Source organism: Mesoplodon mirus (assembly GCF_964341445.2).
Source record: "Mesoplodon mirus genome assembly, chromosome: 11".
NCBI lineage: Eukaryota > Metazoa > Chordata > Mammalia > Artiodactyla > Ziphiidae > Mesoplodon > Mesoplodon mirus.
In genome coordinates, this window is record NC_138987.1 from 47,431,948 (window position 1) to 47,456,382 (window position 24,435).

The following is a 24,435-nucleotide window of genomic DNA, read 5'->3' on the forward strand; positions in this document are numbered from 1 at the left end:
GAATGGAAGACCAAGTTAGGGATACTCTCTCCCAGTGAGAAGGCTTTCACTTTTGAGAAGAGTGTTCAGCCCAAGGCCTGAACTGTGCCATCACTCAATGTTTATTGCATGGATGATGAGTTATCTCATTTCACACTCCTAACAACACTGCATTATTAGGATCATTTCAGAGGTGAAGAAGTCGAGACAGACACTGAGCCATCCCTCCAGCTTCACTTTGCACCACTTTGAATTTCTTTATATTTCTTGAATAATACCTTCTGAGTAAATACCACTTCTCAGGAAATGTTATTTCATTCATTTTTAATGGTCCTCAGATGGAACTATTGAGTGATGAGACAATTTAAACTCAAATTTAATTGGCTCCAAAGCTGATATATTTTTACTGCTCAAGGAGTTGGTAAGACAGAAATAATGATGGGAAAAAATGCCAAGGGAGGCAAGGATATGAGTGCCTTGTTGAAATGATAGATGAAATGATGTCCAAGGTGAGCAGTTACGGGGTGGAGGAGAAGGACACAGGATGAGAAAATGATGCTTCTCCCCATAACCAATACAAAGAAAGATGCTGAGTAAGGACACTTGAGAGGTATTGAGGGACTAGATTGGGAAATGAATGAAAATCTGTTCATTGACAGTATGGAAGTGAGAAAGGCTGGAAGGTAGGAGGTTTTGGTTGAAGAGACTACATCAGAATTTGAGGTCTGGCTGGAAGCTATTTCAGTTCTATAGTTGAACATGTGGTGGGGTCAATCAGAGATTTAGAGTGAAGATAACCATGAAACTAGTGTCTATGAAAGCAGAAGTCCTCAGAAAGATAGCATTGTAATTTTTGAAAGGAAAACTATTAGGTGGTCATTCATATCATAGTTGAAGTTTAAAGAGCACCATGGAAAAGCAGACTGTAAGGGTTAGGTATATGTCACAGACATCAAAAGAGGGGAAGTGTGATTGTGATTGTCACATGGTTGGAAAGTGTGTTGTTGCCTGTCTTCTTCTCAGTCAATGAGAAGGATGGCCTGGGAAAAGAAGTGGCCTCTATTAGAATACCTGTCAAATAATGTCAAATTCTGGAGGAATTGAGATGAAAAGTTTGGAAGAGATAGTGATTAAGATTCTGTACTTTTAAGTCAGACACACTTATATTCAAGTACTAGGCCTGACACGTGTTAGCTGTGTGACTTGAGCTCTTGTCCCTGCATCTTTAAAGTCTGGTGAACCTATTGGATGAGGCTGTTGAGGGGGAACAGATGAGATATGGCATGTAAAGCATGTAAAGAGTAAATTTTCAATTAGTATTTTCTATGGTGAGAGACAGCACTGATTTTTCTGGTTAAGAATTTAGGCTGTGGGAGCAAATGTCCTTGATTTGGTATCTTCCCAGTAGTGTACAGTCTGTGAGAATTTAGGAATAGCTACTCCACCCCGCTAACCCTCACAGTAAACTCATCTTTTAATGGGAATCATATTAGTGTGTGTTTAATAAGAAAGCCCTGCAAAGAAGAGCATGTAAAAGTATTTAGTATAGTGCCTGGCACAGAACAGGTACTTAATAAGCATTAAAATGTTAGCTCTTATTCTTAATAATAAATAAAAGTAATTTGTGATATAAGGCAGAATCAAGGATAGTAATTTTATTTAGACTACTTAGTTTATATTTTATCAGTCTATAGCTGGCTTTAACTAAGGTAAGTATTAGAATTCATGTTTTAACAGCAAATATTCTTAATTTTCTTTTTGACTTTAGTTCATTGGAAATCCTGGGATTCAGAAATGTGGATTAAAAGTAATTTCTTCTATAACGCATTTTCCTGATGCATTAGAGGTGTTATCCCTGGAGGATGCTATTGATTCGGTGCTTCACACACTGCAGATGTATCCAGATGACCAAGGTTGGTACAACTGAACTCAGGATTTAGATTTTTATAGGCCTTTAGCTGTTGGTTGGACATGTTTAAATTTTCCCTTCTGTTTTGAGATTTAAAACAATAAATTTTGTTTCTTTTTTTTTTTTCTTAGAAATTCAGTGTCTGGGTTTAAGTCTTATAGGATGTTTGATTACAAAGAAGAATTTATGCATAGGCACTGGGCATCTGCTGGCAAAAATTCTGATTTCCAGCCTACAACGATTTAAGGATATTGGTGAAATACAGATGAAAGTATGTGCATTATCTTGAAGGGAATTGCGATCTTGCACAGATTTCTCTTTCAGAGCAACTGGTGTAACTCCCACTTTGTGTTAATGGGTATATTCTAGTTAATTGAAAACCTGTTTTTTTAAATCATTTTGTAGTATTTTAATTATAGTAGATGAAGAGAATTGGATTGAATCTCAAAATATCCTGTTTCATTACTAAATCTCTAAAATTAGTATGTTTATTTGTCATTTATCTTTTCCATGAAAGAGCACAGAATGTGCTAAAGAGATTTCAGCTAGCTGAGCTTTATTTGCTTAGATTTTAGATAAGTAAAAGTTATAATTATTCTGAAGTTTGTCATTCTCTGTGTTTTATTGTTAGCTGCTTACCTAGTAATTTTGCCCCTTGATTTTTTTTCTTGCAGTGAAACAATATTTTAAACATTTTTCATCAAGCAAAATTTAAAATGGGATCTATGTTAACTGTCTATAAGGAATCCAAGATACTGGTTTAAGATTAATTTAGGGGAGATTAAGAAGTAAATTGTTTCAGAGTGTTTTTCTTTTAATGTTAGCAAAACAAATAGTTTCCTTAAGAGTTTCTGCCGTGGTTGTGGTTTTTTAGTAATGGAGTTTACAACTTTCATAAACCAAATATTTTCATAAATGGCAGCCTTCACCAGGAGTGAAAATGTCTAAGCTCTAATCTTTGGACAGACATTATTAGTAAATGTGATAATGCATGTAAGATTTTAAATTTTAAAGTGCTGAACACACAAGCAAAAGTGTGTTTTAGAACCAAAATGTCTTTCATAAATCTGCTTTTTGTAATGTGCCTCAACCTAGGCTGATTAAAGCCAAGGCAGAATTGATTATAAGTAATCCTAGGGAAAGGAAATTATTTTGTGCAGGTATGAAGGTGTCAGTCAGTATTTATTCATCTAAGCATAAATTTTAGGATTTTTATAGTAGAGGTTGTAAACTATTGACCAGTGGGCTAAATTTGGCTTGTCAACATATTTTATTTGGCCAGTTCAGTGTTTATAAGTTTTTAACTTGAATTATATGCCTTCTATGCATTTGCATTACCTGCTTTGCTATTGCATTCATTTGAGTTTGCAAGGACCTCTGCTCTAGAGGTTAGTGGACCACATGCCGCTCAGACCTGCACAGATTAATACTATTTCTCCCGTCAAAAGTTAGGAAGCATTTGTAGAAACTCAGCATCTTAAGAGCTCAAAATAATAATTTTAACATTTAGATGATTTCATTAATATATACTAGAAAGATAAAAAATTTAAAAGTTAAATTGATCTTTGGTGAGTTTACCCAAGCTATGTAATAGTCAAGTCAGAAGTTCACAACCCTTGGGGTGGTTCTAAAAAGTAATGGTGTACTGATCAGTTCTTTATAAATGATTTGCTACAAGGATGTAAATCTCAGAGTATCTTTAGAGCTGCTCTCAGATGCACTCAATGTGAATAAAATCTAGGAACTCACATTTGTCTGAGGTTAAAATTTCAGAAGATAGCACAAAAATGTTGGGGGAAATGCTAAGCTATCTAGAGAACCTGATCTGCAATCTTGTAATAAACAGTTCACATCACTGGTCTATTTGGATTTGTGGCACTGCTGACTCTGCTGTTCTAATCCTGATTAGTATCTGGCTTTCAACCTGTAGGTATGGCTTCAGGCAGGGGATCTTTAAAAGGCAAATTTTGGTGTACTAGGTATTTTTCCTGCTTTGCTAGATGATAGTTTGTTAACTAGCATCTTATTCTCTGTGCATCTGCTTATTTCTTAGTAATGAGAGAGCGAGGTGTATTTGTTTCATTGTTTCAAGGTTTATAGCTTTAAAGTACAAACCTAATAAATACATCTACTTAGCTAAGTGAACATCCAAGGTTTTAAGTACCATATACAGTCTCTCTTTTACATTATTTATTTATTTTTTTGTCTACAATTGCTTTGTTATTATTTTTTTTGATCACACTTTCAGGGATTTCAGACAATCTTGACAGTCCTGGAATTGTCAGTGTCTTTTTCCAAGCTGCTGGTGCATCATTCCTTTGATTCAGTAATATTCCATCAGTTGTCCTCCAACATCATGGAGCAAAAGGATCAACAGGTACAATGTTTTTCACCTGTATTCTGACTGTTACACATTTAGCTGACTCTAATCCTCACTTCCATTCTTTTTAGTTTCTAAATCTTTGTTGCAAGTGCTTTGCAAAATTGGCTATGGATGATGAGTTAAAAAGTCTGATGCTAGAGAGAGCATGTGATCAGAATAACAGCATCATGGTTGAATGCTTGCTTCTGTTGGGAGCAGATGCCAATCGAGCAAAAGAAGCAGCTTCTTTAATTTGTCAGGTAAATATTCAAGGACTCCCTTTTGTCTGTTTTCTGTTATTTGACTCTGCCATTGTACAGCTCTTATCTACATCCTATTATTCTACACTACAGAATTTATCAGTTTATTGAATAAATGCTTGTGATTTGTAGAGTTTAGATTCACAGAATTTCAGAGGTCATAGGTCCCTTAGGTGTTCTTATCTAATCATTCATTTTACTTTTCTACCTAGCTTGTTAAGTTGATAAATAACTTTTCAAATGTGTCTCCTACTATGCATCTCTGTGCAAATCGTTCTCCAGCCACACACCATACAACACATGGTTTTATCTTGTTTTGATCATCTTTCAGCTATTTCCTCTCTGTTTTCAGTTTCTCTCTCTAGAAAATTCTCCCCTCAGGGCTACCACATGTGGCCCTGTAGTCTGTGTACTGCACACTTTGGGGTGCTGTACACGTTGACAACCCTGCTGGGGGCCACCCTGCAGTTGTGTGGCACTGGGCCTGCTTCCCTTCTCTCCCTTCCCTCATGCACTGTGCAAACACATCTACCTAATTCTTCTGCTTTGCCTTCAAAATCTAACCCAAATTCCTTGTCCTCAATAAAGCCCTCCCCACACTCCCAGACCTCCATACAAAATAAAGATTTACTTCTTGTGTAAGTCCATGACAGTTTATGTACACCTCTTTATATTTTGTGAGTTATGTGAAAGTAGAGATGTACAAGGTTCATCTATGTATCATTCAGAATATCTAACTCACTGCTTTACATACAGTATGTATTCGGTACGTATTTATCAGAGTGCATTACGTGTTATGTCAAGTTTGTCTTCATTCTATAAATTTTAGCGTTTATAATAGCATTCGGGAAGCACTACATATATTTTCTGGATACTTAATATTTCCAACAAAGCCATTATGTAGTGATTTAATATACATTATTAAATAACCAGCAGAGTGCCATGTTTTCCAATGATTTACTTTTAAAGCCTTACTTTATTTAATTTCCCAGTCGCCTATGGATTCAAATCAATTTGCCAACTGTAAGATTAAGTTAGCACTAATTAGCAATCTACCTAAAAAGAAACTGAACCTGTAACTCATTTTCATGCACAATTAATTTATGCATTAAAACCAAATATATAATCAAATTATTTAAATTAGTCATATTTCATTTAAGCAAGCAACATTAAAAATAGTTGCTTCTCTGTTATTAAAGATAATTAAATTATTTTCCTCAATAATTTAATATGTTTTTATTGTGTATCTTTTGTGTGATCTTGAGATCATTGAGTTCATGTTACTTGGATTGAAAAGAAACTTCCCCATCAGATTCTTCCTAGGGAAACAACATACCTAAAATCACTTGAGTGCGATTACTCTACATTCCCCACAGGGAGTGCTTTCTACTTTTCTCTCAATTTATCCAAATATTTCTATACAAAAGACTTTTTACCTTGTTCTTCTTCCCAAGTTCTTTTGGACTTAATGTACTTATTTATATCTTCTTAAAATCAGATCTTTACATCCATGGGTGTATTAAATGTAAAGAATTTATCCTAGTTGTCAGAGATTATTTGTATCTAACATGATAAATGTTGATTAAATATTGTGGGTAGATCGATTGAACATACCTTATTTTGTACCAGTGCAAAGTAACATAATCAAGACTATTCATGCACCAATGCTGCATAATTGAGAAGTATTCAGAGCAAGGACAGAGTTAATCTTGTTAGGTTTTCTGAGGTGAATGTAATAACAATGTAATGTACATGATTGGTAGAGAAGAATATGGAGGATTAATAATGGGTGTGAAAATGCATGAATAGAGACCTGAAGATGACTCATCAAGTCATGGTGAGAAGAGCAAGTATAATGAATTGTGAATAAATATAATAGCAGACACTTCTGTGGTGTTCATTATCACCTGGGCCCTGCTCTGAGCCCTTTACTTAATAAACTCCTCACAACAACCTTAGGAATAAGTCCTAGTATTATCCTATTATGAAGGAGAGGAATTGAGGCACAGAAAGGTTAAGTAACTTGCCTGAGGACACTCTACAGGTAAGTAGTGGAAAATCTGCCTGCTTTAATCTTTTGTTTACATAACAGATTCATGAGAGTTGGGGGGGGGGGAGGGGGTTGTACATTCATTCCTGAATGCTGCTTTGAAATATTAGGATTTGATTGTGGGCTGAATTATTTATAAATTAGAATATGAGAGACAAGATGGCAAAGGGTAGTAAATTACAGTTTGATTGTATTTGAATTATCCTCATTATTAAAATACAAAACAGTGTGTATCTGAGCAGTATTTTTTTTCCTTCTCATGAAGTTGGAATTACTTTCATAATTTTATTTCTTTTGTCTGATACTGTTTCTTATACATTTATCTCTTCATGGCACCATATCCCTGAAATCAGCTTGGATAGTTTGGGTCCCCTGAGAAAAATTCTGCTATAAAATGTACTGAGCATCTTCTCTGTGGAAAGCACAGTGCTAGATAGTCAGTAAAGAATAGAAAAGGAGTTTCCTGTTTCAAGATGGTTTCAAAGTGTCTATTGGGAGATGGGGGAGGATAAAACATAAATCACCTTAATACAAGGTAGGCAGTAAATGCCATAATTTAGAGATGAAAGATTTCTGGGCTCCAAGAGAAGAAATTAGTTTTTTGGCCCCTCCCTTCCTCCCTTCCTCCCTCCCTTCCTTCCTTCCTTCCTCCCTCTCTTCCTTCCTTCCTTCCTTCCTTCCTCCCTTCCTCCCTCCCCTCCTTCCTTCCTTCCTCCCTCCCTTCCTCCCTTCCTCCCTCCCTCCCTTCCTCCCTTCCTTCCTTCCTCCCTTCCTCCCTTCCTCCCTGCCTCCCTCCCTTCCTCCCTCCCTCCCTCCTTCCTTCCTCCCTCCCTTCCTCCCTCCCTCCCTCCCTTCCTCCCTTCCTCCCTTCCTCCCTTCCTTCCTTCCTTCCTTCCTTCCTTCCTTTCTTCCTCCCTCCCTCCCTCCCTTCCTTCCTTTAAAATTTCCTGTGGGCGCTTAAAGGATTTAATAATTTGCTAAATTAAATATATTCCTTAGGCATTGTGCTAGGGTACAGAGGTACAAATTGAATTGCAGTAGAATCCATGCCTTTCATTCTAGTTATAAAACAGATAAGCCTGTCTAGTTCAGTGTGCTAAGTGCTATGTTAAACAAAATGGGATGGGCATCGGGAGGAGGAAGGGTGTGTGTAGCCTGGGAAGTTGATAGCAAGTACTTAATGTGCAAGAGAATTTAAAACTATTCCTTCAAGAATGAACATCTTTTTACTGGCTGAAGAGCAGAATTAGATATTTGAGGCAAGAGAAATAGCATAAATGAAGGTAATGAGGTTTGAAAAATTGCATGTCGTATTTGGGGGAATGTCCTGGAGCAGAAAGGTTTTAGAAGATTTTAAAATAGGTTAATGACCTGATCATATCCAGACTAGAAAAGTACTATAGTGGCTCTGGGGAGAATGGGTTGAAGGTGGGTGATCCTGGAGACCAATGGGCATTAAGTTGGTGCCATCACACCACAGGACTGTCCCCTCAAACCTCTTGGACACACTTTAATTCTGAAGAATTCAGGAATTTTCCCCAACCATCTTGTTCCATCGACCTGGTACCCTGAATCTTAGGGTCTTCTTTCCTTTTATTTTTTAATCCTTAATATTGGGTCATGAAAGGAGCACAGGCTTTGGAGCCAGCATATTTGATTTCAAATCCAAGTCTCTTATTGACTAGCTCTAAGGGTTTGGACAAATCATATATTTTTCCTAAATATTCATCTATAAAATGGGGGTAATAATTTTTACGGCATAGGTTTTTTAAAAATAAGGATTGGAGGTCATGTGTTTACAGAAGTTAGCACAGTACCTGGCATATAATATTTATATTATCTATGACTTTGTTCTTCTAGTTGATAACATCACATTCCATTGCCTTTCAGAAGCTGTTGCTGGGTTGGGCCAGTGTGCTATGCTGCAGCTTGCTAAGGCTTCTCTCTGCTTACTATGGTGACTCTAGTTTTTGTAGCAGCTAGCATGCTAACCCACCTTGAGGACATGCTCTGAAAACGTAACATTCAGGAGAAGGTAGAAAACTGAGAGACTAGATATGTTTTTGTGGAAATTAAAATTCTTGTCCTGGAAAACCAGAAGTAAATGATGACTGTCCTTTGCATGTGGCATTAGCAAATTGTATAATATTTATACTCACACTTAGTTATTCTGAGTCACAAATGAAGGCAGGGCAGTAGCATTTACTGTGTTAAGGTACTAGCTTCCCAGATGTCTTCCAATGAGCAAACAGAAGTCCAGAAAGTATGAGAAACGTGTAAATTGTTGGAGCCTCAGGTATTCTGACTTCAAGCCTATGAGTTTTATTTCATATCTTGTTGCCTTTTTCATGGTAACTGACTCTCATGTGGCAGATTTATTTGATTTATGCTGCTCTGATATTTGTGGTGCTAGTCTTATTTTATTTTCCTAATCTATTTCAAGGATGAGTTTTGCCTTATTTTGTTTCATTCTAAACTTATGGATGTAGGGAAAAATCACACCAAGTTTGATTATCAGTCTCTTAAAAGGAAAAATGACAGGTTGTTAATATGCTTACCTTCTCTTTTTCTTTAATAGGTATGTGAGAAAGCGAGCAGTCCCAAAGTGGTAGAACTGTTACTGAATAGTGGATCCCGTGAGCAGGATGTACGGAAAGCTCTAACAATCAGCATTGGGAAAGGCGACAGCCAAATCATTAGCTTACTCTTAAAGAGGCTTGCCCTGGATCTGGCCAATAATAGCATCTGCCTTGGAGGATTTTGTATGGGAAAAATTGAACCTTCTTGGCTTGGTCCTCTATTTCCAGATAAGACATCTAATTTAAGAAAAGAGACAAGTAAGTATTAACAGGAAAAGTCTGTACAAGTCTTAATTTTAGTATTATTTTTAAAAAATCACTAATCTTTTAGTTAGTTTTCATTCCAGTTTGGTTCAACTTAAGCCAAAAATATTGTAAAGGCTTGGATATCTTTTTTTTTTTTTTTGTCAAGCAATGCTTGAAACTGACATTATATTTAAGTTCTTTATGAGCCAGCAAATACATATTTTATAAAGATAGAGCAAAACAGTGGGATCTTTCTGTCAGGTTTTTTTTCTTTGTTACATATTTTATTTTTTATTATAAAAATAATCTATGTGCATTTACAAATAGAAAAACATAAGAATCTTAAGGAAGAAAATAACAATGTATTTTTTCACTTATAGGTAATCAATGTAGATTTTTTCCCTAGACTTTTTGTATGCTTACATATGAATTAAAATATGCGCATGGACACATAAACACATATATACTTTGCATTTTCAAGTTAGTATACTTCGCATTTCACTTAAGGATGTAATTTCAAGTTAATATAGATCCTGTATACATTAAGTACATTGATGACAGTTACCCTTAGCATCTATACTAGTGCTTTTCACATAGTAAGTGCTCATTAAATATAGTATAGGCAAATATAAAATTCGGTAAGAAATTATGTTGATAAGCATATGTGGAAACAGACACTTCACACATTATAGATATGAATTCAAATCTTCCTCTTTCGAGGAAAATTTGGCAATATCCATTAATATTTTAAATGTACACCCATCCTTTTTTGACCCAGGAATATGCTGATAGGGATCCATGGTACAGGCATTCTTTTTTTTTAAAAAATTTTATTTATTTATTCATTTATTTATTTTTTTGGCTGTGTTGGGTCTTCGTTTCTGTGTGTGAGCTTTCTCTAGTTGCAGCGAGCGGGGGCCATTCTTCGTCGCGGTGCACAGCCCTCTCACTGTCGCGGCCTCTCTTGTTGTGGAGCACAAGCTCCAGATGCACAGGCTCAGTAGTTGCGGCTCATGGGCCTAGTGGCTCCACGGCATTTGGGATCTTCCCAGACCAGGGCTCGAACCCGTGTCCCCTGCATTGGCAGGCAGATTCTCAACCACTGTGCCACCAGGGAAGCCTCAGGCATTCTTACCGTGTACAAAAATTATGTTCAAGGATGCACATTAAAATATTATTCATAATAACAAAAAATTAGGGAAAAACCTAAGTATTCCCCAAAAGGAACTATTCAAATTAATTATGGTATGTTCATGCAGTGGAATGCTTTGCATTCATTGGGAGAAAAACAATCCAAATGTCCAGATATAGAATGCATTCTTTTTTTTAAAAAATAAATTTATTTATTTTTGTCTGTGTTGGGTCTTCCTTGCTGCGTGCGTGCTTTCTCTAGTTGCGGCGAGTGGGGGCTACTCTCCATTGCGGTGCATGGGCTTCTCACTGCGGTGGCTTCTCTTGTTGTGGAGCACAGGCTCTAGGTGCGCAGGCTTCAGTAGTTGTGGCACGCGGGCTCCGCAGTTGTGGCTCCTGGGCTCTAGAACACAGGCTCTGTATTTGTGGCAAACGGGCTTAGTTCTTCCGCGGCATGTGAGATCTTCCCGGAACAGGGCTCGAACCCATGTCCCCTGCATTGACAGGCGGATTCTTAACCACTGCGCCACCAGGGAAGTCCCTAGAATGCATTCTTTTTTTTTTTTTTTTTTTTTGCGGTACGCGGGCCTCTCACTGTTGTGGCCTCTCCCTTTGCGAAGCACAGGCTTCGGACGCACAGGCTCAGCAGCCACGGCTCACGGGCCCAGCCGCTCCGCAGCATGTGGGATCCTCCCGGACCGGGGCACGAACCCGTGTCCCCTGCATCGGCAGGTGGACTCTCAACCACTGTGCCACCAGGGAAGCCCTAGAATGCATTCTTAAGGGAAAAAACACTGTTAGAGAACAGTGTTTTTAGTATACTAGTATTGGTGAAAAGACAGTTGGGATATGGTAGTCATAAGTGTTCAAACGTGAAAAGACCATGTTGAGAAAAAAATCCAGAAATGGGTTCCCTGGTTGCCTTTGGGGACTTTGGAAACTAATGAAATATGATTAGAGTCCATGTTTTATCACTTCAATTGGTCTCATGCCAACAACCTGCCTACTTTAATCTTTGATCTCTGATGGAGAGGAATTGTGGGCCTTTGGAGAGGTATGAAGGGAGATATACGTTCAGGGTATTCTTTTGTTTCTGTATGAAGTTTTTTACAAGTATTGAAAAGTCTTACCTAATTTAAAAAATATAATGTCATTTGAGAGATTGGAGGGCATAGCCATAATTTTTTTGACAACTGGTCTGAGTAAAGAATATTTTGAATTCAAAGCTTTAAAACATTTTCCAGGTACTATTTGAGTTATGCACACATGTTGTAATGTGAGTTACGAGAGTAATATTTGAAGAAATTTTCCAGGATATATGTAGGACAATGAGAACTCTGCCAACTTATTTCTTCAAAATAAAGCATAATATAAAATGCAGTAAAATAGCAAGAAGAATGTTAAGAAGAATTTTGAAATTTCATCAGATTTCCTAATAGAATGAATCACTCAGCAAATAGTTTTTAAAAATAAGAATATCATTTATTAACTTCTGTGTTCTAAGTGCTTTGCTAAAAACTTCACATGCAATATATTCTTTAATTTTTTCCATAATCCTATGCTGTGTATATTGTTGTCTTCACTTCCCAAGTGAGGACACTGACACTCAGGGAGCTTGTATAACTTGCAAGTGACTTGAGCACAGGCCTGTCTGGCTTCAAGGCCCAGACCTTTTCCTGGATCAAGTTAGTTTCATAAAGGTTCAGTTTTGTCACCAACACCAAAGCTTTGTGTAAATTTTTATGATTTAAAAAAAATTCAAGTTCATTGCCTGCTACTTTATACAGTATCATGATTGTAAAGTGACTTTGAAGTAAGAATAAAAAATTCTCTTAGAAGTAGGAGACTATATAAGGAACTTTGGTATGATATATGTTTATGCTTGTATAATTATTGATTTCTAAAAATAGAACTACCACACGACCCAGCAATCCCACTACTGGGCATATACCCAGAGAGAACCATAATTCAAAAAGAGTCATGTACCACAATGTTCATTGCAGCTCTATTTACAATAGCCAGGACATGGAAGCAACCTAAGTGTCCATCGACAGATGAATGGATAAAGAAGATGTGGCACATATATACAATGGACTATTACTCAGCCATAAAAAGAAACGAAATTGAGTTATTTGTAGTGAGGTGGATGGACCTAGAGTCTGTCATACAGAGTGAAGTAAGTCAGAAAGAGAAAAACAAATACCATATGCTAACACATATATATGGAATCTAAAAAAAAAAAAAAAAAAGATTCTGAAGAACCTAGGGGCCGGACAGGAATAAAGATGCAGACATACAGAATGGACTTGAGGACATGAAGAGGGGTAAGGGTAAGCTGGGATGAAGTGAGAGAGTGGCATGGACATATATACACTCCCCAATGTAGAATGGATGGCTGGTGGGAAGCAGCTGCATAGCACAGGGAGATCAGCTCCGTGCTTTGTGACCACTTATAGGGGTGGGATAGGGAAGGTGGGAGGGAAAAGCAGAGGAGGAGATATGGGGATGTATGTATATGTATAGCAGATTCACTTTGTTATAAAGCAGAGACTAACGCAACATTGTAGAGCAATTATACTCCAATAAAGATGTTAAAAAAATTTTTGCTGGTATATTTTTTTATTTTTAGATATGGGATCCACCCTAGCGAGAATGGTGCTCAGATATCAGATGAAAAGTGCTGTGGAAGAAGGAACAGCCTCAGGCAGCAGTGGGACTTTTTCTGAAGAAATACTTGATAAATTTGATGAATGGACCTTCATTCCCGAGTCTTATGTTGACAGTGTATTTGCTCAAAGTGATGACCTGGATAGTGAAGGTAATTATTACTAAACAATAGAGTCAGTTATGTTTTAAAACACTTACCCTCTGGCATTGAACAGTAGAAACTGCGACAAAAATCTGATTTACTTCATTTGGAAAATCTTGAGGAAAACTGTATTCATTAGTGGAAATAGTTAATGCTTACTATTACTTAACTACTACTTAAGGCAATGAAGAAAATGTATGTCTACACTTTCAAGTGTTATCATACTGCCCATAATCAGTGAGTGGTGGCTATTGCAGTGAAAACACTGACTCAGACTGGAATTGGATTCCATATTCCATCATTGACTAGATACTTCTGTGGTTTGTGTAAGCCCCTTATCCTTATTAAAGACAGTGTTGCTAAACTTCCAGGATTATTTATAGGAATTTGGAAAAATGTATGTAAAGTGTCTGGGAGAGTGCTTGCAAATAGAAAGTGCTTAATAAAAAAATATTTTTATCTTTATTAGAGTTAAAATAATATTTTAATAACTCCTGAAATAACAAAAAATGAACATGACAAGATATTAATGGCAGTGATTAAGGCTGACATTTAACATAATACAGTTTGGTAAAAATAGGGTGAGGTGATTTTTTATTAAAATAGTATGATTGAAAACTTTGGGTGATAGAATAAAGACAATTGAGAGGGCAAAAATAAGGGTTATTCCAAAATCTCATGTCTCAAGTCCAAACATTCTTTAAAGCCAACTTTATTGGGACTTCCCTGATGGTGCAGTTGTTAAGAATCTGCCTGCCAATGCAGGGGACATGGGTTCGAGCCCTGGTCCAGGAAGATCCCACATGCTGCAGAGCAACCAAGCCTATGCGCCACAATTACTGAGCCTGTGCTCTAGAGCCCGTGAGCCATAACTACTGGTCCCATGTGCCACAACTACTGAAGCCCACGCACCTAGAGCCTGTGCTCTGCAATAATAGACCACAATGAGAAGCCCGGGCACCGCAACCAAGAGTAGCCCCTGCTCGCTGCAACTAGAGAAAGCCCACACCCAGCAACGAAGACCCAATGCAGCCAAAAATAAATAAATAAATAAACAAAAAACCCCCAACTTTATTGAGATATACTAATTTACCCATTTAAAGTATATGTTTTCATTTATACATCCATGTAATCATCACCACTATTAAGTTATGCAACGTTTCTATCATCCAAAAAAGTCCCTTTATATGTCTCTTTACAAAAAACGTCCCCCCCCTACCTTGTCCCTTGGCAACCGCTGATTTGCTTTCTGTCACAATAGATTAAACTAGTATTTTCTCAAGTTTCATATAAATAGGATACAGTATGTCCTTTTTTATGTCTGGCTGTTTTCTGAAGTGGTTATACCATATTATACTCCCACCAGCAATGTATGAAAATTCTAGTTGCTCTGAATCCTCATTACACTATAACCCTTAATATTGTAAGTCAGTTTAATTTTAGCCATTCTAGTGAGGCTGTAGTCCTAGCTTATTTGGGTTTAATTTTCATTTCACTGAAAACTTTTGATATTGATAATATTTTCATGTTCTTATTGGCCGTTCATACATTGATATTTTCTTTGCAAAGTGTCTGTTCAAATCTTTGCTAACTTTTAATTGTCTTGTTGTCTTATGTTATTTTAAGAGTTCTTTTTATATTCTAAGTAGAAGTCCTTTGACAGATATATGAATTACAAATATTTTCTTTCATTTATAGCTTGTTTTTTCATTTATTAATGTTATTTTTCAAAGAGCAGAGGTCTTAAATTTTGAAAAGTGCAGTGTTTCAGTTTTTCTTTTCTAGTTTGTGCTTTTTCTATCCCATTTAAGAAATCTTTTCCTATCTCAAATTTGTGAATATTTTCTCCTATGTTTTCTCATAGAAGTGTTAAATTCTTAACTTTTACATTTAGGTCTATAATCCATTTTAATTTTGGTATATAGTGTCAGTGAAGAATTGACATTTATTTTTTTCCACATAGATATCCAGTTGTTTTAACATCACTTGTTGAATATACTAAATTTCCTCATTGAATTAATGACATGTTTGTCCAATTTAACTGACCATATAGGTGTGGTTCTATTTCTGCATTCTTTTTTAAAAAAATTAAAAAAAAATTTATTGGAGTATAGTTGATTTACAATGTTGTGTTAGTTTCAGGTGTACAGCAACGTGAGTCAGTTATACATATACATATATCCACTCTTTTAATAGATTCTTTTCCCATATAGGCCATTACAGAGTATTAAGTAGACATACCTGTGCTATACAGTAGGTTCTTATTAGCTGTCTATTTTATATATAGTATTGTGTATATGTCAATCCCAGTCTCCCAATTTATCCCTCCCCTCCTTATCCCCTGGTGACCATAAGTTTGTTTTCTACATCTGTGACTCTACTTCTGTTTTGTAAATAAGTTCATTTGTACCCTTTTTTTAGATTTCACATATAAGTGATATCATCATATGATATTTGTCTTTGTGTATCTGACTTATTTTACTCAGTACAACAACCTCTAGGTTCATCCATGTTGCTGCAAATGGCATTATTTTGTTCTTTTTTAAAGGCTGAGTAATATTCCATTGTATATGTGTACCACATCTTCTTTATCCATTCCTCTGTTGATGGACATTTAGGTTGCTTCCATGTCTTGGCTATTGTAAATAGTGCTGCAGGGAACATCGGGGTGCATGTATCTTTTCAAATTATGGTTTTCTCCAGGTATATGCCTAGGAGTGAGATTTTATTCTGTGCCATTGATTTAAATCTTTATGCTTATGCCAATGCCATACTGTCTTGATTACTTTAGCTTAATGAAATTTGGTAGTATAAGTTCTCTGGTGGTGTTTTTTTTCAAAAATTTTCTTATTATACTAGGTTTTTTGCATTTCCATATACATTTTGAATCAACTAATTAATTTTATGCTGGGATTTTTTATTAGAATTAAATCTATATATACATTTAATATAGAATTAATGTATAAATAATATATTATTTTTATATAATATAGAATTAACATATAAATAAAAATTTCTTTAGATTAAATATAGAAATAAATTTGAGGGAACTGGTGTCTTAAAAATGAGTCTTCTGACATATAAATGTAGTATTTATTTCCATTTATTTGTCATTTAAATTTCTCCCACCAATATTTTGTATTGCATGTTTTTTGATGCTATTGTAAATAGTATTGTTTTTGAATTCCAATTTCCAGTAGTTCATTCACTGCTGGTTTATAGAAATGCAGTTGATTTCTTTGTATGTTAATGTATCCTGTGGGCTTGCAAAACTCATGAGTTCTAACAGCTTTTTGTTGACTCCATAGATTTTTCTATGTTCACAATAATGCCATTTGCTAATAAAGACAGATTTACTTCTTCCTTTTAACCTGCGTATCTTTTTTTCTTCTTCTTCTTTTTGATGTCTTATTACACTGGCTAGGGCCTCCAGTACTATGCTGAATAGAAGTGTTAAGAGTAGGCATTGTTCCCTGGCTTCCAAACTTAGGGGGAAAGCATTCAGTCTCTCATCATTAAGTATGATGTTATATGTAGTTTTTTTTTTTTAATAGCTATCCTTCATCAGGTTTAGGAAACTTGTTTCTAGTCATTATTTGCTGCGACTTTTTATCACAATGGGTGTTGGAAAATGCTTTTCTGCATCTGTTGAAATGGGCATATTTTCTCCCTTTATTCTGCTATTTAGTTAATTACATTGATTGATTTTCTAATGTTAAACCAAACTTGCTTTTCTGGGGTAAATCTTACTCAGTTATGGTGTATTATCCTTTTAATATATTATTTGATTTGATTTTCTAAAATTTTGTTAAGGATATCACATCTATGAGGGACATTGGTCTGTAGTTTTGTTTTGTTGTAACTATGAGAGTATGCTAGCCTCTTGAAATGAATTGGAAAGTGCTCCTGACTCTACTGTTTTCTGAAAGAATTTGTGTAGGAGAGGTCTTAAATGTTTAATAGGATTCATGAGTAAAGCCTTGTAGGTTAGGAATACTTTTTGGTGGGGGGGGGGCTTTTCAATTATAAATATAATAACTTTAATAAATTTATGGTTCTTTTGATTTTTCTGTTACTTCTTTTGTCAGTTTTTGTAATTTGAAATGTTCAAGGAATTTGTCCACTTTACGTAAGTTGGCAAATTTATTTGTTTATTATTTATAATCTCTTATTGTCCTGTTAATGTTTATAAGATCATTAGTGATATCTGATCTTTAATTCTTGACATTGATATTTTTTGTCTTTCCTTTTTTTCCTTCTTCAGTCTAGCTCAAGATTTATCAATTTTATCAATCTTTTCAAAGAATCATGTTTTTGTTTCATTGACTTTCTGTATTGATTGTCCATTTTATTTTTCATTGATTTTTGCTTTTTCTTTTCTTTCTTTTTCTTTTCTTTTTTTTAAGTTATTTAGATTTTATTTGACTCTTATTTTATAGATTCTTAACATGGAATCTTAGAACACTGATTTTTAGAGCTTTCTAATTTTATAATATAAACATTTAAGACCATGCAGATCCTTTTGAGCACCATTTTAGCTGCATCCCACAACTTTTACGTATTCTGTTTACATTCACTTTTGAAATTTTCTAACTTCCTTTGTGATTTTTTGACTCATGAGTTATTTAGAAGAGTGTTGTTTATTTTCCAAATACGTGGACATTTTTCCACATAGCTTTCTCTTATTGGTTTCAAATTTCATTTTGTTGTGGTTAAAGAACCTACTCTGGTCATTTCTGTCCTTTTACATTTATTGAGACATGCTTTGTGGACTACTGTGTGGTCTGTCTTGGTGAATGTTTAATGTGCAATTAAAAAAATGTGTATTTGGTTGTTGTTGGGTGAAATTGGGTCAACTTGTTTGATAGTGTTTTTCAGGTCCTCTGTATCTTTACTGATTTTTTTTTTCTCTACTTGTTATATTTAAGAACGAAATGTTGAGATTGTAATTGTCAATTTGTTAATTTTCCTTTTCATTTTATCAGTTTATGCTTTGTGTATTTTGAAGCTCTGTTATTAGGTGCACATACATTAAATACTAGAATTTTTTTTGATGACTTAACCTCCTTATATTGATCCAAGTTTGCATCTAGTATCATTTCCTTCCTCCTGAAGAACTCCCTTTTACATTTCTTCTAGTGCACAGCTATAGGAAATCCCTATGCAGATTACTGGAGCTCTTTTTCCATGACTCTCTCCTGGAACTCCTAGCTAAGTTAGTCTCCATGAACACTGATCTCCATTTCCTCATCTCAGGAAAGCCATTGGGCTTTGTTTAAATTCCTTCTCATTGTGTGTATGGCCCTTAAATTGCCTCCAGGCAGAAAGCCAGGGTGATCATAAGGCTCACATAATTTGTTTCCCTTCTTTCAGGGATTACACAGTCCTGTACTCTCTGCAGCCCAATGTCTGAAACCAGTTGTTTAAAAAAAGTTGTCCAATTTTCTAGTTGTTTGTTGTGAGGAGGTTAAGTTCAGTGTTTGTTACACCATCATGGATGAAAGAAGAATTCTCTTTAAATATTTTTAAAGAAAGGAAAACATCAGAAATGCTAACGTAAAAATAATTCATTTTTGGATTTGTAAATTTTATAATTTGTTTTGACACAATTAATTCTTTATGCTTCTAAGATAAAAAGTGATAGAATTTAAAATCTCATGAGTTGTTAAAAATGGCTTTACATTATTTATCCTTAAAATATGACTAATATTGATCCTTATTTTCTTGAAAATCCATAATTTTAAAAGTAATTCTCTTCTCTCTCAAAACAATACTGCCAGCTAAACTCACTGTGTTTATTTTAATGTCATTTCATAAATGAAACTATAAAATATGTAATTCAAACAGAGATGTACTCAAAATTACTGAATTTTAAATAATTTAGTGTGATTCCAATATTTAAAACAAGATTTGAAAATTTTCTAGGCAAAATTCAGAGAAACAGAAAGGAATAACATTGATCAGATTTATGTATAAACTTTCTCTGCTTCCTGAACATGCATGTATTTATTGTAGCACTTGTAACTATTTTTTTACTTGGCTCTTTCCTGCTGTACTATGAGCTCATATGAGGCCTGGATTATTTTTCCTGCTTATCTTTATCCTGCACTTACTCAGTGTCTAGTCTATGACAGCCATTCAATAAATATTTGTGGATGCAGAATAATGTAGTTGAATTTGAAAATGACAAGCTGACATAGTTTATCATTTCTATTTTAAAGATGTTACAAAAGGAATTGGCAATTTCCATTCATGAAAATGTGTTTAATGTTTTGTGATTGAACTACTATGCTAGCATCTTATGATTAGGTCAGCTTTTTTTACTTACCTTTATGTTATTGTTTAAAAATAGGAAGTGAAGGCTCATTTCTTGTGAAAAAGAAATCAAATTCAATTAGCGTAGGAGAATTTTACGGAGATCCTGCCTTGCAGCATTGCTCACCAAATTTGCAAAGACATTCCAATTCATTGGTAAGTTATATTGTAAAAACTGCAGTTAAATATTGTATATTTTTTGACATTCTTTTGATAACTGAAATCGTGTGCCAAAGCTAGGAGCTATTGGTGCAGAAATTCCCTAATGTGAGAAAACTCTCTATATATATACACGTGTGTGTGTGCGTGCACGTATGCTATTTTAAATTTACATTTGTAGACTTTTGAGCATGTTTGGGGCATATAGGTGCTCTGTACACTTTAAAATGGTTTTACTCTTTTTTCTTTTTAGAGCTTCATGTCTATGGAGCCCAGACTAGGTCTGTGTCTTATGGTATGTCTTGGTCCCATGAATACTTTAGCTAGTAATCTTATAGTGACTCCTAAAGAAACCAGATAGGAAAATGTTCTCTTTGCTCCAAAAAATGCCAGTAATTTTATTATAAATATTTAATAGGGACCCATGTTTGATCATGAAGATTTACTGAAGAGAAAAAGAAAAATATTGACTTCAGATGATTCACTCAGTAAGTATTTGAAAGTAATTACAAGTAAATAGATATTTTGAGCAGAATACATCACTTTGATAAATTTCCTCTGATTATGCAAATTTTCTTGATGCCAATTTAACATAGCCTTCAAATTATATTTACCTAATGATTCCATAGACTGTAGAAAAATGAAATACAATTATAGATTTAAAAATTTAGCCTTTATGATGTTATACAGGCCACTTTTTATCCTTCCTACTGTGTTCCTGAAATGTAAATAATACCCTCACCAATGCCACTCTTGATGTTCTTCTTCTTCAGGTCTGTTTTTTTTTTACACTACTTATACCACCTGATTAAATATTTATTATTTACTGTTTATCTCTGCCACTATAATGTAAGTTCCATAGTTTCGTTTTCTGTTGAATTTCCAGTGCCTTGAAGAGAGCCTGACAGTAGTAGGTGATCCATAAACGTTTACCATATGAACTTAAATTGCTTGTTTATATTTCCATTGTTTGTTTGTTTTTGACAAAAGGAGCATCGAAATTCCAATCACATATGAGGCATTCAGAGAGCATTTCTTCCCTGGCTTCTGAGAGAGAATATATTACATCTTTAGACCTTTCAGCAAATGAACTAAGAGATATTGATGCCCTGAGCCAGAAATCCTGTATAAGTGGTCATTTGGAGCATCTTGTAAAGCTGGAACTTCACCAGAATGCACTCACGAGCTTTCCACAACAACTATGTGAAGTAAGTTTAACTTATCCTTATAATTCTCAGGATATTTGAAGAGCTTTTACATTTATATCTAACTTGCATGCTTAAACGTTCCTTTAAAAGGAACGTTCTGTTTTTGTGTCATTGGACAATAATTCCCCCATTCTTCTGGTTGTCATACAAGTATCTTAGTCTGTGTGGTATTCCAGAAGCATCTTTGGGGGCAGATAAAGGAAATGGAAATGTGATTAAAAAGGAATTCGAGGTTCTGTCCTGATGCTACATGGTAAGTATTAAAGTCTAGCAAGGCTACGTGTTGATTATGCCTTCAATTATTTAATCCTAGTAGGACAATTTAAACTGTTTAAATTAGGTTAGACCTGATTTGGCGGTCCTGGCTCTGCTCAGCTACCAACTGTGTGACAATAAGAACATATTACTACGACTGCTGTAGACCCTATTTTCTTATCTGCAAAATACAGAGGCTCAACTAAACTATCCATAAGGCATTAATTGAGTTTTAAAATTATATGCAGCTTAAAAATTGATTTTTATGCTCAAAGTTCCTATTTCATAAAAATTAAAGTATAAAATAGTCTGCTGATAGGGTAGTCCTCTGACTATTGACTTTGTTCATCCTTTTTTTTTATGTACTATAGATCAGAAGTCAAAGAAGATATATGGACAAAACGATCTTAATACAAATGTTTAAATTTTTAAACAAATTCTTGAACTGAACTTCAAAGTTTGAAAAAGAATTATACCTGTTTTTTAAAAACTAGTTTTGTTGCAAGTACATTTCCCTTTTTCTAATTTATAAAATTTACCATGATTTTGACATATTTTAAGAGCAACATTGCATGATTTTTAAATATATTTAAGTGGTATCTTTCCCTTAAAGTTTGTATATCTGGGGAGAGAGAAGAAAGAAAGGTGATCCCTAACCCTACCCCAATGTCTAAAATATATCCACACTCTATCCTCCTCTTTACCTGAATAAATCCCTCAAGTCACAAGGGCCTCATTTTTTTTTTAAACATCTTTATTGGAGTATAATGGCTTTAAAATGGTGGGTTAGTTTCTGCTTTATAACAAAGTGAATCAGCTATATATATACATATATCCCCATATCTCCTCCCTCTTGTATGCCCCTCCCAAGCTCCCTACCCCACCCCTCTAGGTGGTCACAGAGCTCCAAGCTGATCTCCCAGTGCTATGTGGCTGCTTCCCACTTGCTATCTGTTTTACATTTGATAGTGTATATATGTCCATGCCACTATCTCACTTCGTCCCAGCTTACCCTTCCCCCTCCCTGTGTCCTCAAGTCCATTCTCTACATCTGTGTCTTAATCCTGTCCTGCCCCTAGGTTCTTCAGAAACATTTTCTTTTCTCTTCTTTTCTTTTTAGATTCCATATATATGTGTTAGAATATGGTATTTGTTTTTCTCTTTCTGACTTACTTCACTCTGTATGACAGACTCTAAGTCCATCCACCTCACTAAAAATAACTCAATTTAATTTCTTTTTATGGCTGAGTAATATTCCATTGTATATATGTGCCACATCTACTTTATCCATTTATCTTCTTTATTGATGGACACTTAGGTTGCTTCCATGTCCTGGCTATTGTAAATAGAGCTGCAATGAACATTTTGGTACATGACTCTTTTTGAATTATGGTTTTCTCTGGGTATATGCCCAGTAATGGGATTGCTGGGTCGTATGGTAGTTCTATTTTCAGTTTTTTAAGGAACCTCCATACTGTTCTCCATAGTGGCTGTATCAATTAACATTCCCACCAACAATGCAAGAGGGTTCCCTTTTCTCCACACCCTCTCCAGCATTTATTGTTTGTAGATTTTTTGATAATGGCCATTCTCACTGGTGTGAGATGATACCTCATTGTAGTTTTGATTTTCATTTCTCTAATGATTAGTGATGTTGAGCATCCTTTCATGTGTTTGTTGGCAATATGTATATCTTCTTTGGAGAAATGTCTATAGTTATTCTGCCCATTTTTGGATTGGGTTGTTTCTTTTTTTGATGTTGAGCTGCATGAGCTGCTTGTATATTTTGGAGATTAATGCTTTGTCAGTTGCTTCTTTTGCAAATATTTTCTCCCATTCTGAGGGTTGTCTTTTCTTCTGGTTTATGGTTTCCTTTGCTGTGCAAAAGCTTTTAAGTTTCATTAGGTCCCATTTGTTTATATTTGTTTTTATTTCCCTCTCTTTAGGAGGTGGGTCCAAAAGGATCTTGCTGTGATTTATGTCATAGAGTGTTCTGCCTATGTTTTCCTCTAAGAGTTTTATAGTGTCTGGCATTACATTTCGGTCTTTAATCCATTTTGAGTTTATTTTTGTGTATGGTGTTAAAGAGTGTTCTAATTTCATTCTTTTACGTGTAGCTGTCCAGTTTTCACAGCACCACTTATTGAAGAGGCTGTCTTTTCTCCACTGTATATTCTTGCCTCCTTTATAAAAAGTAAGGTGACCATATGTGCGTGGGTTTATCTCTGGTATTTCTGTCCTGTTCCATTGATCTATATTTCTGTCTTTGTGCCAGTACCATACTGTCTTGATTACTGTAGATTTGTAGTATAGTCTGAAGTCAGGGAGCCTGATTCCTCCAGCTCTGTTTTTCTTTCTCAAGATTGCTTTGGCTATTTGGGGTCTTTTGTGTTTCCATACAAATTGTGCAATTTTTTGTTCTAGTTCTGTGAAAAATGCCATTGCTAGTTTGATAGGGATTGCATTGGATCTGTAGATTTTTTTGGGTAGTATAGTCATTTTCGCAATGTTGATTCTTCCAATCCAAGAACATGGTATATCTCTCCATCTGTTTGTATCATCTTTACTTTCTTTCATCAGTGTCTTATAGTTTTCTGCATACAGGTCTTTTGTCTCCTTAGGTAGGTTTATTCCTAGGTATTTTATTCTTTTAGTTTCAGTGGTAAATGGGAGTGTTTCCTTAATTTCTCTTTCAGATTTTTCATCATTAGTGTATAGGAATGCAAGAGATTTCTGTGCATTAATTTTGTATCCTGCTACTTTACCAAATCCACTGATAAGCTCTAGTAGTTTTCTGGTAGCATCTTTAGGATTCTCTATGTATAGTATCATGTCATCTACAAACAGAGACAGCTTTACTTCTTCTTTTCCGATTTGGATTCCCTTTATTTCTTTTTCTTTTCTGATTGCTGTGGCTAAAACTTCCAAAACTACGTTGAATAATAGTGGTGAGAGTGGACAACCTTGTGTTGTTCCTGATCTGAGGGGAAATGGTTTCAGTTTTTCACCATTGAGGACAATGTTGGCTGTGGGTTTGTCATATATGACCTTTATTATATTGATATAAGTTCCCTGTATGCCTACTTTCTGGAGGCTTTTTATCATAAATCGGTGTTGAATTTTGTCGAAAGCTTTTTCTGCATCTATTGAGATGATCATATAGTTTTTATTCT

At 35.2% G+C, this 24,435-nt stretch overlaps 1 protein-coding gene across 5 annotated transcripts in view; it reads left to right on the forward strand.

Moving 5' to 3' along the window:
* Positions 1-24,435, forward strand: part of LRRK2 (leucine rich repeat kinase 2) — a 139,142-nt gene that overhangs the window by 42,625 nt on the left and 72,082 nt on the right. For 3 of the 5 annotated variants that reach the window (XM_082635717.1, XM_082635718.1, XM_082635720.1), the window contains exons 15-24: positions 1,748-1,892; positions 2,020-2,159; positions 4,137-4,265; positions 4,340-4,510; positions 9,139-9,397; positions 13,146-13,334; positions 19,678-19,796; positions 20,053-20,094; positions 20,218-20,287; positions 20,790-21,007. In XM_082635717.1, the coding sequence (XP_082491843.1) occupies positions 1,748-1,892; positions 2,020-2,159; positions 4,137-4,265; positions 4,340-4,510; positions 9,139-9,397; positions 13,146-13,334; positions 19,678-19,796; positions 20,053-20,094; positions 20,218-20,287; positions 20,790-21,007 (1,482 nt within the window). The remainder of the gene's footprint in view (positions 1-1,747; positions 1,893-2,019; positions 2,160-4,136; positions 4,266-4,339; positions 4,511-9,138; positions 9,398-13,145; positions 13,335-19,677; positions 19,797-20,052; positions 20,095-20,217; positions 20,288-20,789; positions 21,008-24,435) is intronic. The other 2 variants (XM_082635719.1, XM_082635721.1) reach the window with 1 other exon arrangement.